General features: G+C 49.3%; 1 protein-coding gene across 15 annotated transcripts in view; it reads right to left on the bottom strand.

The window, feature by feature from the left end:
• The window catches only part of LOC122260803 (aquaporin-7), a 79,520-nt gene that overhangs the window by 15,051 nt on the left and 49,469 nt on the right, over positions 1-15,000 (bottom strand). For 14 of the 15 annotated variants that reach the window (XR_015190615.1, XR_015190616.1, XR_015190614.1 and 11 more), the window contains exon 4: positions 1,559-1,776. Coding sequence is in view for 12 of the 15 variants with exons in the window: in XM_086531870.1 (XP_086387996.1) it covers positions 1,559-1,776 (218 nt within the window). In the remaining 3 variants the exon portion in view is untranslated. Of the gene's footprint in view, positions 1-1,558; positions 1,777-7,827; positions 8,051-9,819; positions 10,038-15,000 lie in introns of those variants that run through there. The other variant, XM_086531874.1, reaches the window with a different exon arrangement.

Below are 15,000 nucleotides of genomic sequence, written 5' to 3'. Positions count from 1 at the left end.
CTTGAATCACTGATTAATATGATGGTTACTTTAGTATAATATTTGCAGTAATGATAGTAGGTCTAATAATGATGATAGTGATTATAATCGTAAATGAAGTAACAGTGATACTAACAATAGTAATGACTTAAATCTTACCAATACTGGTGTTAATAGTAGTAATAATTATAATATACATGTTCAAAGACAATAATAATATATGTATTAACAAAAGGAATTGATTAAGAAGAAAAATTACAAAATACAAAACCAAATACAAGGTCGCCATTATATAACTAAATATCAAGTGTTTCTGAGAAGACAAGGAAATAACCAAATACAAGAGTACTGCCCATTGTGCTCGCTGACAGCCTAGTCTCTCCGTTAGTACGGCGTGAATTTACATAATGGCATTAAATTGATAGTTAACTGGTATTAGCATATCTTAAAACCTCCAGTTCCTAAAAACAAAAAACATAAACATGCACAAACACACTTTCACACATATGTTAATATGTATACAAACCCACACTACCCACTGTAGAAATGTATAAAATGAATAAATCTACAAGGACAAATAGGCGTGTGTAAAAAGCTGCTTTCAGTCATTTTGCAAAAAGCAATTGAACTCAAACAGCAGAGCAACGTTCCTACTACATTCCTCCATTTTCATAAATATGCTAAAACTGGGAGTAAACCAACTATACGCCGATATAAAGGGTGCATATACATGATCCCTGCAGTAGCTCATTAAGTGGTGATATCATGTTCTTTGGCTTCATGAAAAACGGGCCAGGCAACTGAAGACAGCTAACCAGAAGACCTCCAGCTGCTGCCTGTGCATGATCAATTGACTTCATTGGTTTATATATTCACAGAACTCTCAAGGGTGGCAACAGTGGGATACTTGGCACTCTTATGATGAGAACTACCGCGCTATTGACTGGTTAATGTTATTTACTGCAATTATGCTGTTTATAATGATGTAAAGCAAATAATGGTAATGATGTTTACTACAGTTGTAGGCCTATCCATAACAATTAAATTGATCTCATAATGATACTACCTCCGACTTGGTAATGATGTTTATTGAACAAAGAAATGTCTGTTCTACTTTTCTTTGAAAATAGCAACATTAATGACTGACTTGAAAGTGCTTATAATTGCAAATTATATAATATGCACAATAAGCTATCAGTATGTCCACAAAATCTCATATAAAACAAGGATATTATTCTTGACATTATAATTAAAGTACAACTGTAATTAGTAACTGAATGGTATTTTCTTAATGAACTTAATAATGATATAATCAAAGCTCATGGCAGTTAAGCTGATGATGAAGATATGCTATGGTGGTGACAACTACACGAATAGTGATGCATATTCAGCTTGGTATAGCAAGGTCATCATCTAACAGAAATAAAAAAACGTAATGCAATGAAGAAAGGACAGGAGGGAATACCAAGACAAATAAAAACATCCTTTCCTCGGCAAAATCGCCCCTCCAAAGAAAGAAAGAACCCCCCCCCCAAAAAAAAACAAAAAAAAACAGCCCCACCCATCCACCCCGACTTACGTGAAGGTCTGCTCGCCCCAGCCGGCGATGAGGGTGAAGAAGCGCGGCGCAAGGTCCCTGGCAGGGTTGAGGGCGTAGCCGCAGTTGAAGCCGAAGCACACGCCGATGTTGAGGACGGTGAAGCCGACGAAGAGAGGAATCAGGGCCTTAGGGACCTCCATGTTGCGCGGGTCCGTGATGGCGCACACGCAGATGAGCAGGAGCATCGTGCCCACCACCTGCGGGAGAGGGGAGGGGGGGGGTGATGCTCTTTGCCTTTGGATAGGGGGAGGGGGAGGGGGTGATGCTCTTTGCCTTTGGATAGGGGGAGGGGGGGGGGGGGGGTGGGATTTGGCCTTTGGATGGGGGGAGGGGAGGGGGGGGTGATGCTCTTGCCTTTGGATAGGGGGAGGGGGAGGGGGGTGATGCTCTTTGCCTTTGGATAGGGGGAGGGGAGGGGGGGGGGGGGGATGCTCTTTGCCTTTGGATAGGGGGAGGGAGGGGAGGGGGGGTGATGCTCTTTGCCTTTGGATAGGGGGAGGGGAGGGGGGGTGATGCTCTTTGCCTTTGGATAGGGGGAGGGGAGGGGGGGGTGATGCTCTTTGCCTTTGGATAGGGGGAGGGGGAGGGGGGGTGGTGCTCTTTGCCTTCGGATAGGGGGAGGGGGAGGGGGGGTGATGCTATTTGGCCTTTGGATAGGGGGAGGGGGGGTGATGCTATTTGCCTTTGGATAGGGGGAGGGGAGGGGGGGTGATGCTATTTGCCTTTGGATAGGGGGAGGGGAGGGGGGGTGATGCTATTTGCCTTTGGATAGGGGGAGGGGAGGGGGGGTGATGCTATTTGCCTTTGGATAGGGGGAGGGGCGGGGGGGTGATGCTATTTGCCTTTGGATAGGGGGAGGGGAGGGGGGTGATGCTATTTGCTGATCCTTTGGCCTTTGGATAGGGGGAGGGGAGGTGCTGTATTTTGCTTTGGATGGGGGGAGGGGAGGGGGGTGATGCTATTTGGCCTTGGGATAGGGGGAGGGGAGGGGCCTTTGGATAGGGGGAGGGGAGGGGGGTGATGCTATTTGGCCTTTGGATAGGGGGAGGGGAGGGGGGGTGATGCTATTTGGCCTTTGGATGGGGGGAGGGGAGGGGGGTGATGCTATTTGGCCTTTGGATGGGGGGAGGGGAGGGGGGTGATGCTATTTGGCCTTTGGATAGGGGGCGGGGGGGGGGGGTGGTGCTATTTGGCCTTTGGATAGGGGGAGGGGGGGGGTGATGCTCTTTGCCTTTGGATAGGGGGGGGGGGGGGGGGGGGATGCTCTTTGCCTTTGGATAGGGGGGGAGGGGGGGTACTGCTCTTTTGCCTTTGGATAGGGGGAGGGGAGGGGGGGTACTGCTCTTTTGCCTTTGGATAGGGGGAGGGGAGGGGGTGATGCTCTTTGCCTTTGGATAGGGGGGGGGGGGGGGGGGGATACTCTTTGCCTTTGGATAGGGGGAGGGGGGGGGGGGGGTGCTCTTTGCCTTTGGATAGGGGGGGGGGAGGGGGGGTGATGCTATTTGGCCTTTGGATAGGGGGAGGGGAGGCATGTTGGCGTGATGGTGATGCTTTTGCCTTTGGATAGGGGGAGGGGGGTGAATGGGGTGGGGGGGTGGGGGTGATGCTCTTTGCCTTTGGATAGGGGGGGGGAGGGGGGGTGATACTCTTTGCCTTTGGATAGGGGGGGGGGAGGGGGGGGGGGTGATGCTCTTTGCCTTTGGATAGGGGGGGGGGGGGGGGGGTGGTGCTCTTTGCCTTTGGATAGGGGGAGGGGGGTTCCTTCCTTTGGATACGGGTGGGAGGGGGTGAGGGTGCTCTTTGGCTTTGGATAGGGGGAGGGGAGGGGGGTTGATCGCTTTTCTTTGGCCTTTGGATAGGGGGAGGGGAGGGGGGGTGGGTGATGCTCTTTGCCTTTGGATAGGGAAGAGAGGGGAGGGGGGGTGTGCTCTATTGCCTTTTGGATAGGGGGGGAGGGGAGGGGAGGGGGGGGTGATGCCTTTTTGCCTTTGGATCAGGGGATAGTGGAGGGGGGTGATGCTATTTGGCCTTTGGATAGCAGGGGAAGGGGAGGGGGGTGTGATGCTCTTTGGCTTTGGATAGGGGAGGGAGAGGAGGGGGGTGGGTGATGCTCTTTCCTTATGGTGTTGTTGCCTTTGGATAGGGGGAGGGGGGAAGGGGGGGTGTGATCTCTATTTGCCTTTGGATATCCATGTGGGCGGGGGAGGGGAGGGAGAGGGGGGTGTGATGCTCTTTGCCTTTGGTATTTTTTGGGGAGAGGGTTGTTGGAGGGAGGGGGTGATGCTCTTTTGCCTTTGGATAGGGCGTTGAGGAAGCTAGGGGGGGGAGGGGGGTGATGCTCTATTGCCATTGGATAGGGAGGGAGGGAGGGGTGATGCTCTTTGGCCTTTTGGAATAGGGGGAGGGGAGGGGGGTTTGGCGCATTATGCTACCCTTCATTCCTTTCCCCTTTGTATAGGGGGAGGGAGGTGGGGTGATGGCTCTTTGTGCCTTTGAAGGAGGGAGGATTGGAATGGGGTATCATTTGTATTTGCCTTGGCCTATGGATAGTGCGGGTTTGCGGGGGGGGAGGTGATCTCTTTTTTCCTTGGAAAGGGGGGAGGGAGGGGGGGTATGCTCTTATCATTGGCCATTGGCTACGGGGAGGTAGGGGGTGATGCATGTATTTGGGGCCTTTGTATATATAGGGAGGGAGAGGGGGGGTGATGCCTCTCGCCTTTGATATGGGGAGGTAGAGGGTGGGAGATTTGCACTCCTCACTATTCCTTATTTATTTGAGGCCTTTGATAGGGGGAGGTGGGTATACTCTTTGCCTTTGGATAGGGTGTAGTGAGGGTGGATGCTCTTTGCCTTTGGATAGGGAGGAGGGGAGGATATCTCTTTTGCCTTTGGGATAGTGGAGTTGGAGGGTAGGGGGGGAGTGGGGTGATGGCCTTTGGCCTTGGATAGTGGAGGGGAGGGGGGGTGATCTCCATTGCCTTGAAGGGGGGGGGAGGGATGATGCTCTTTCAAGGGGGGGATGTTCTTCTTAGGGGAGGAGGGGAGGGGGTGATGGTCTTTCAAGGGGGGGATGTTCTTCTTAGGGGAGGAGGGGAGGGGGTGATGGTCTTTCAAGGGGGGGATGTTCTTCTTAGGGGAGGAGGGGAGGGGGTGATGTTCTTTCGAGGGGGGAGTGTTCATTTGGGGTTTCGGTGTTGGAAAGGAATTGTAAGCAGGATTTTTTTAAATATTTGATAATAGGAGGGAGCAGAAGGAAGAAGAGACCAAAGGGAAAAGCGAAAAGGTAAACAAAAGAAGGAAGAAGAGAGAAAAGAAGGCAAGAAAGGAAAAGGAGGAAGGGACGGAGAATGAGAAAAGGGAAGGAGGAGGCAAAGAAAAGAAAAAAAAAAGAGGGGGAAAAAAGTCGAGAGAGAGAGACGAAAAAAAGTCGACAGATAATAATAATAATAATGATGATAATAATAATAATAAGTATAGTAAGAATAATCATAATGATGATAATAACAAAAACTATTATTTTACTAATACTGACACCAATACTTGAAGTAGTAGTAATAGTAACAATTGTGGAATAAACAATAATGCTACTACTACTACTAATAATAAGAGTAATAATAATAATGATAATAGTAGTAGTTATGATAATGATATAAAAAATAATGCTAATAACAATAACAACCATAATGATAATAAAAATCAATATTAGTAACATAATACTAGCCATCATAATGATAATAATAATAACAATAAAAAATTCCATTCATAATAATAATAATAATAACAATAAAAAATTCCATTCATAATAATGATAAAAGATTGCAATAATAATGATAAAAAATACAATCATAATAATAAGGAAATAACAGAACAGGTCGCTAAAGTTAAGCCCATTTATGACCCCTGATTAATTACGATAATCATGCCAGTGACAATAATCACACGAAAAATAACAACACTGATAACAGTTAACAATCATAATCACACTACTACAACCACTACTAATAATGATGTTATAAATATATGAATAACCGACAACTATGACGTTAATGAAGATAACAGCTACAGTAATAACAATAATAAACATGATTATCATTATCCTCAAGGGTCTCTCTCTCTCTCGCTTTCTCACTCTCTCTCTCTCTCTCGCTTTCTTTCTCTTTCTCTCTCTCTCTCTCTCTCTCTTTCTCTCTCTCTCTCTCAGTTCATTCATATATCTAATCATCTATTGATTTCTTTACAAATCTATACATATACACACATACCACCATGGCACACTATCCCCGTGTCCACCAGTATCCTGGCGCCGAAGCACTCCACTTCCGCCCTCCGCCACACAAAAAGAAGTGCGCAGCAGGCCGGAGGTCGGACCGTGGGTTGAACCGAGGGAAGGGATGTGTATCGGTAAACGTATGTCGCTAAACGGCAGCCTTTTGGCCGAAATTATGGAAAAAAGTTCGCAGGCTTTGAGGAGGAAGGAGGGATGCATACGAACACGTTATGTATGTATAATGTATATGTATGTAGTATATATATATATATAATATATATATATATATATATATATATTATATATATTACATATACATATATATATAAATAAATATACATATATAATAACATATACATATTATATAAATAAATAAATAATATTATATATACTATTGTGTGTGTGTGTGTGTGGGTATGTATATAAAAGTATATTATGTATATATTTAACACACCACAAAACACACACACACACACACACGACACAACACACACACACAAACCCAACCCACACACAACACACACCACACTACCACACAGACAGATATCTATCTATATATATTATATTATATATATATATATATATATATATATATATATATATATACATACATATATATACATAAACAAAAATATATATATATATGTATATATATACATACATACATATATCTATATATCTATATATCTATCTATCTATCTATCTATCTATCTATCTATTTACATATATATATATATATATTATGTATGTAGTGTATGTATATACATACATACATTTACATATATATAATATATATATTATATATAAGATATATATATATATGTGTTATATATCTATATATATTATATATACTATATATATATTATATATATATAATATATATATATATTATATATATATATGTATGTATGTATGTGTATATATATATAATATATATATGTATGTATATATTATATATATATATATTATATATATATCAATATATTATATATATAAACATACATACCTATACATACCATAAAACATAAATACATACATACACACCAACACACAACCCCACACACCACACACACACACACACACACACACTATTTTTCCTTCGGGGGCCGTTACCTTTTCTTCTCTCATTTCTCTCTTTCTGACTTTTTCCTTCGTACCGTTCTTGGTTTCGGGACAATAAACGTTTATGTCAACACACCAAATGGACCTTCACCTTAACCCTTACATCATGAAGATCAATACTAAAAAAATCCTCTAGGAACGACCTCCAGGACTTCTTTATAAACGACAGATATTTAGAAAATATATACTTTTTAAGTTGGTATTTTATTCCCTTCAGAAAAAAATATGAAATAAATAATGTTTTTGGTACTGACAAGTCGTTGGTGCGTATGCATAAATACATAGTTTCTTTTGCAATCCATATTCATGCTCGAATGGGGACGCTGTTATTTGCAATATGGCTTTTAGTAACACAACATTATACGAACTACCATCCCCAATTAAAAATACAATCATTAAAGAAACAAGAATAAAGTGACAAACAAACAAACAAACAAAAAGATTACACCCTTTCCTGAAAAAAAAAATGAAATTATCAAATAATTCAGCGTCAACTTAAAAAAGCCATACACATTTTTTTTTTTACTTCCTGATGTTTTAAACCATAGGACAATGTACTAAAAAATGCCAAGCAAAATTTCAAAATACCCTGGGATACATCCGAACCCATGACGCGCCAAAATCCCCGGGATTAGTACACCGACATCCCTGTATTCCCAAACACCCTGGGATGAGTATTCCTCAGCCTCTACCATCCCTACGAACCAGGGACTCTAAGAGAAGTCCTTCCCAGCCACGGCCAAACTACAGCGATTGAAAACGCTCGAGGACTGGTACTTCCTCGTCTCTACCAACCCACCATAATCCCGATTACCGTTTGAAAGGTACTTCCCCGTCCCCTTCCAACGGAGACTGAGAGCTGAGACTCCTGTCCCTAGTCCTGTCCGGGGATAGGTCTACTTACTAGCCACAGTATCCTGTGAGGGATGGACGTGCGGGAGGGAGAACTCCTGGGCCTCGGGGTGGTGGAGCTCCACAAGGAGAAGATAGATGCCCCCGCCACGCCTATCTCCATCACAGCGCCGATGTGGGGGGCCACGACGGGCACCCACCACCAGGCGACCCCGTCGATGGTGGCAGCGCTGGGGAGAGAGGGGGGCGTTAGGGCCAGTTGGGCGAGGAGGGAGAGAGGGAGTATGATGGCGAGGGGTTTGCTCGTGAGGGAGAAGGGCGGGGCTGAGGGGGGTGGTGCTGAGGGGGGCGGGGCTGAGGGGGGCGGGGCTGAGGGTGGTGGTGCTGGCTGAGAAATTCGTGTTGGCGCAGGGGTTGTGGTGCTTGAATCACTGATTAATATGATGGTTACTTTAGTATAATATTTGCAGTAATGATAGTAGGTCTAATAATGATGATAGTGATTATAATGGTAAATGAAATAACAGTGATACTAACAATAGTAATAACTTAAATCTTATCAATACTGGTGTTAATAGTAGTAATAATTATAATATACATGTTCAAAGACAATAATAATATATGTATTAACAAAAGGAATTGATTAAGAAGAACAATTACAAAAAACAAAACCAAATACAAGGTCGCCATTATATAACTAAATATCAAGTGTTTCTGAGAAGACAAGGAAATAACCAAATACAAGAGTACTGCCCACTGTGCTCGCTGTCAGCCTAGTCTCTCCGTTAGTACGGCGTGAATTTACATAATGGCATTAAATTGATAGTTAACTGGTATTAGCATATCTTAAAACCTCCAGTTCCTATAAACAAAAAATATAAACATGCACAAACACACTTTCACACATATGTTAATATGTATACAAACCCACACTATCCACTGTAGAAATGTATAAAATGAATAAATCTACAAGGACAAATAGGCGTGTGTAAAAAGCTGCTTTCAGTCTTTTTGCAAAAAGACTCAAACTCAAACAGCAGAGCAACTTTCCTACTATATTCTTCCATTTTTATAAATATGCTAAAACTGGGAGTAAACCAACTATACGCCGATATAAAGGGTGCATATACATGATCCCTGCAGTAGCTCATTAAGTGGTGATATCATGTTCTTTGGCTTCATGAAAAATGGGCCAGGCAACTGAAGACAGCTAGCCAGAAGACCTCCAGCTGCTGCCTGTGCATGATCAATTGACTTCAATGGTTTATATATTCACAGAACTCTCAAGGGTGGCAACAGTGGGATACTTGGCACTCTTATGATGAGAACTACCGCGCTATTGACTGGTTAATGTTATTTACTGCAATTATGCTGTTTGTAATGATGTAAAGCAAATAATGGTAATGATGTTTACTACAGTTATAGGCCTATCCATAGCAATTAAATTGATCTCATAATGATACTACCTCCGACTTGGTAATGATGTTTATTGAACAAAGAAATGACTGTTCTACTTTTCTTTGAAAATAGCAACATTACTGACTGACTTGAAAGTGCTTATAATTGCAAATTATATAATATACAGAATAAGCTATCAGTATGTCCACAAAATCTCATATCAAAAAAGGATATTATTCTTGACATTATAATTTTAAGCACAACTGTAATTAGTAACTGAATGGTATTTTCTTAATGGACTTAATAATGATATAATCAAAGCTCATGGCAGTTAAGCTGATGATGAAGATATGCTATGGTGGTGACAACTACACGAATAGTGATGCATATTCAGCTTGGTATAGCAAGGTCATCATCTAACAGAAATAAAAAACATGTAATGCAATGAAGAAAGGACAGGAGGGAATACCAAGACAAATAAAAACATTTTTTACTTTCCTGGCAAAGTCAAAGAAAAGAAAGCCCCTCCAAAGAAAGAAAGAACTCCCCCCCCCAAAAAAAAAAAAAAAAAAAACAGCCCCACCCATCCACCCCGACTTACGTGAAGGTCTGCTCGCCCCAGCCGGCGATGAGGGTGAAGAAGCGCGGCGCAAGGTCCCTGGCAGGGTTGAGGGCGTAGCCGCAGTTGAAGCCGAAGCACACGCCGATGTTGAGGACGGTGAAGCCGACGAAGAGAGGAATCAGGGCCTTAGGGACCTCCATGTTGCGCGGGTCCGTGATGGCGCACACGCAGATCAGCAGGAGCATCGTGCCCACCACCTGCGGGAGAGGGGAGGGGGGGGGGTGATGCTCTTTGCCTTTGGATAGGGGGAGGGGAGGGGGGTGATCGCCTTTGCTCTTGGATAGAGAGGGATCGGAGGTGGGCGGGGTGCACGGTGAGCTCTTTGCCTTTGGGTATCGGGCGAGGTGGAGGGCGCGCGGGGCGGGTGATGCTCTGCCTTTGGCTTGTGTGCAGGGGGTGGGGGGTGATGTGATGCTCTTTTTGCGCCTTTGGGAATAGGGGGAGGCGGGACCCTGGGGCGGAGGGGAGGGGGGTGATGCTCTTTGCCTTTGGATAGGGGGAGGGGGGGGGGGGGGGGGTGATGCTCTTTGCCTTTGGATAGGGGGGGAGGGGGGGGGATAGGGGGAGGGGGGAGGGAGGGGGGTGATGCTTTGCTTTGGATAGGGGGGAGGGGAGGGGGGGTGATGCTCTTTGCCTTTGGATAGGGGGGTAGGGGAACGGGGGAAGGGGGGGGGATGCCTCTTTGGCTTTGGAATAGGGGGGAGTGGAGGGGGAGGGGGGGTGATGCTCTTTGGCCTTTGGTAGGGGGGGAGGGGAGGGGGGGTGAGGTGATGCTCTTTGGTTTGGATAGGGGAGGGGGTGGGGGGTTGGTGCTCTTTGCCTTCGGATAGGGGCGAGGGGGAGGGGGGGGTGTTGCTATTTGGCCTTTGGATAGGGGGAGGGGGGGTGATGCTCTTGCCCTTTGGGATTGGGGAGGGGAGGGGAGGGGGGGGGGGGTGATTATCTCTTTGCCTTTGGATAGGGGGAGGGGAGAGGGGGGGTGATGCTTCTTTGACTTTGGATAGGGGGCAGGGGAGGGGTGGGTGGATTACTCTTTGCCTGTGGATAGGGGAGGGGGGGGGTGGATGCTCTTTGGCCTCGCACTTGGATAGGGGAGGGGGAGGGGGGGGGGGGGGGGATTGCTCTTTGCCCTTTGGATAGGGGGAGGGGAGGGGGTGAGGGCACGATGCTCTTTGCCATTGGATAGGTGGAGTGGAGGGGGGAGGTGATGCTCTTTGCTTTGGATAGGGGGGGAGGGGGGCGGATGCTGCTTTTTGCCTTTGGCTAGGGGAGGGGGGAGGAGGGAGGGGGTGATGCTCTATGCTTTGGATAGGAGGAGGGGAAGGGGGAGGGGGTGACTGATGCTATTTTGGCCTATGATGCTCTTTGCCTTTGGATAGGGGGAGGGGAGGGAGGGAGGTGTGGTGCTCTTAGCCCTTTGGGATAGGGGGAGGGGGTTGGGGGGGGTGATGCTCAATGCCTTTGGATAGGGGGAACGGGAGGGGGATGCGGGGGGGCGCGGGGGTGTGATGCTCTTTGCCTTTGGATAGGGGGGGAGGGGGGGTGATGCTATTGGTTTTGGATAGGGGGGGGAGGGAGGGTGATGATCTTTGCCTTTGGATAGGGGCGAGGGGGGGGGGGAGCTGGTCTCTTTTGCCTTTGGATAGGGGGGGAGGGGGGGATACTCTTTTGCCTTTGGATTGGGGGAGGGGAGGGGGAGGGGGGGGTGATGCTCTTTGCTTTGGATAGGGTGAGAGGGAGGGGGGGGGTGATGCTCTTTGCCTTTGGATAGGGGGATGGGGGAGGGGGGGGGTAATGCTTTTTGCCGTTGGATTAGGGGGAGGGGGGGGTGATGCTCTTTGCCTTTGGATAGGGGGAGGGGGAGGGGGGCTGGGGTGTACTCTGCTCTTTTGCTTTGGATAGGGGGGGGGGAGGCGGGGGGGGTGGTGATCTCTTTGCCTGCGATTGGATAGGGGGAGGGGGAGGGGGGGGGTGATGCTCTTTGCCTTTGGATAGGGGGAGGGGAGGGGGGGGATACTCTTTGGGCCATTGGATAGGGGGAGGAGAGGGGGAGGGGGTGATGCCCTTTGCCTTTGGATAGGGGGAGGGGGGGGGTGATATCTTTGCTTTTGAATAGGGGGGAGGGGAGGGGAGGCGGGGTGGTTGCTCTTGCATTTGGATAGGGGGAGGGGGGAGGGGTGGGGGGTGATGCTCTTTGCTTTGGATAGGGGGAGGGGAGGGGGGTGTGAAACTCTTCCTTTTGGAATAGGGGAGGGAGGGGAGGGGCGGTGGTTGCTCTTTGCCTTTGGATAGGGGGGAGGGGGAGGGGGGGTGATGCTATTTAGGTGGGCCTTTGGATAGGGTGGGGAGGGGGGAGGGGGGGTGCTGCTCTTTTGCCTTTGGATAGGGGGAGGGGAGGGGGGGGTGGTGGTATTTGGGCTTGGGATAGGGGGGAGGGGGAGGGGGGGGGGGGGTGATGCTATTTTTGGCCTTGGATAGGGGGAGAAGGGGGAGGAGGGGTGGGGTGGCTGCTCTTTGCCTTTGGATAGGGGGAGGGGAGGCGGGGGGGTGATGCACTCTTGCCTTTGGATAGGGGGAGGGGAGGGGGGGTGTGATTGCGTATTTGGCCTTTGGATAGGGGGAGGGGGGGAGGGGGGGGGGTGGGGGGGTGGTGTTGCTCTTTGCCTTTGGATAGGGGGAGGGGAGGGGGGGTGATGCTCTTTGCCTTTGGATAGGGGGGGAGGGGGGGGGATGCTCTTGCCTTTGGATAGGGCGAAGGGGGAGGGGGGTGATGATCTTTGCCATTGGAATAGGAGGAGGGGAGGGGGGAGGGCGGGGTGATGCTATTTGGCCTTGGATAGGGGGGGAGGGGGGGGTGATGCTCTTTGCCTTTGGATAGGGGGGGAGGGGGGGGGGATGCTCTTTGCCTTTGGATAGGGGGAGGGGGAGGAGGGGGGGGTGAGCTCTTTGCCTCTTGGCGGGGGAGAGAGGTGGTGGGGGTCGGGGGTTGTGTCTTTGCTTTTGGGTAGGGGGGGGGGGGGGGGGGTGAATGCAGGTGATTGCTATTTGGCCTTTGGATAGGGGAGGGGGGGGGAGGGGGGGGGTGATGCTCTTTGGCCTTTGGATGGGGGAGGGGCTAGGGGGGTGATGCTCTTTGTTTGGATAGGTGGGGGGGGGGGGGGAAGGGATATCTTTGCCATTTGGCTCGGGGGAGGGTGGAGGGGGAGGGGGGGGTGGGGTGGGAGTGCTCTTTGCTTTGGATAGGGGGCTCGGGGGGGGAGAGGGGGGGGTGGTTGATGGCTCTTAAGCCTTTGGAGAGGGGGAGGGGGAAGGGGGGGGGTACAGCTCTTTTGCCTTTGGATAGGGGGGAGGGGAGGGGTGTGGGTGATGGCTCTTTGCGTTGGATAGGGGGAGGGGAGGGGGGGGGTAGGCTCGTTTTGCCTCTAGGATAGGGGGAGGGAGGGGGGGTACTGCTCTTTTGCCTTTGGGATCGGGGGAGGGGGGGGTGATGCTCTTTTGCCTTTGGATAGGGGGGAGGGGGGGGTGGGAGGGTGATTACTCTTTGCCTTTGGATAGGGGGAGAGGGGAGGGGGAGGGGGTGGGGGTGATGGCTCTTTGCCTTTTGGATAGGGGGGAGGGGGGGGGGGTGATACTTTTGCCTCTTTGTTTGATAGGGTAGGAGGGGAGGGAGGGGGGTGGTGTCGCTTTGCCATTGAGAGGGGGCAGGGGGGGGGAGGGGGTAGGGTGATGTCTTGCCTTTGGGATAGGGGGGGGGGGGGGGGTGATACTCTTTGCCTCTTAGGATAGGGGAGGGAGGGAAGGGGGGGTCCGGTGCTCTTTGCCTTTGGATAGGGGGGGGGAGGGGAGGGGGTGATGCTATTTTAGGCCGTTGGATAGGGGGGGGGATGGGGGGTGCCTGCTCTTTTGCTTTGGATTGGGGGAGGGGAGGGGAGGGGGTGATGCTATTTGCCTTTGGATAGGGGGAGGGGAGGAGGGGGGTGGGTTGATGCTATTGCCTTTGGATAGGGGGGGGAGGGGGGAGGGGGGGTGATGACTCTTTGCCTTTGGATAGGGGGAGGGGAGGGCAGGGGGTGGGGGTGATGCTCTTTGCCTTTGGATAGGGGGAGGGGAGGGGGGGGGGTGATGTTGGCTCTTTTGGCCTTTGGATAGGGGGAGGGGAGGGGGAGATGCTCTTTGCCTTTGGATAGTGGCGAGGGAGGGGGGGTGATGCTCTTTGCCTTTGGATAGGGGGGGAGGGGGGGGTGATGCTCTTTGCCTTTGGATAGGGGGAGGGGAGGGGGGGTGATGCTCTTTGCCTTTGGATAGGGGGGGGGGGGGGGGGGGTACTCTTTGCCTTTGGATAGGGGGGGGGGGGGGGGGGGGGCTCTTTGCCTTTGGATAGGGGGGGGGGGGGGGGGTGATGCTCTTTGCCTCGTGGATAGGGGGGAGGGTCGGGGGCGCGTGATGTATTTGGCCTTTGGATCTAGCGGGGAGGGGGGGGGGGTTGTCGCTCTTGCACCGTTGGAATAGGTGGGAGGGAGAGGGGGAGGGTGTGCTCTTTGCCTTTGGATAGGGGGGGAAAGGGGGGTATGACTCTTTGCTTTGGATACGGGGGGAGGGGGAGGGGAGTTGATTAGTTGATGTGTTTGTTGATGATGATGATTTTTGTGATATGTATGTTTGTGAATGATTGTGATTTGTTGTGATTGATTGATGTGTGTTGATTGATTTGTGTGTGTGATGAGATTTGATTTGATTGATGTGATTGTGTGATGTGCTGTTGATGATTTAGTATTTTGTGTGAGAATGTTTGTGTTGATTTGTGATGTTGATTTGATGATTGATGTGTGATTGATTGTGTGATTGATGATGTTAGATTGCTGTGATTGTGATGATGTGATTAGTATGTGATGATGTTGTGTTTGACTGTGTGGATTGATGCTCTTTGCCTTCTTTTGGAATAGGGGGAGGGGCAGGGTGGGGTGAGAGTGATGCTCTTTTGCCTTTGGATAGGGGGAGGGGCGGTGGGAGGAGAAGAGTGATGCTCTTTGCCTTTGGATAGGGAGGGGGGAGGGGGGGGTGCTGCTCTTTGCCTTTGGATATGAGGTAGCCGGGGTGGGGGGGGGTGGGTGATTTGTGCCTTGCTGGGATAGGGGGTGGGGGGGGGGGGTGCTGCTCTTT

This window comes from Penaeus japonicus, unplaced genomic scaffold, assembly GCF_977035675.1.
Source record: "Penaeus japonicus unplaced genomic scaffold, GWHDUDI00000001_assembly GWHDUDI00000036, whole genome shotgun sequence".
Lineage (NCBI taxonomy): Eukaryota > Metazoa > Arthropoda > Malacostraca > Decapoda > Penaeidae > Penaeus > Penaeus japonicus.
Note: the sequence above shows the minus strand (reverse complement) of the source record. Positions and strands in the feature narration are given on the sequence as shown.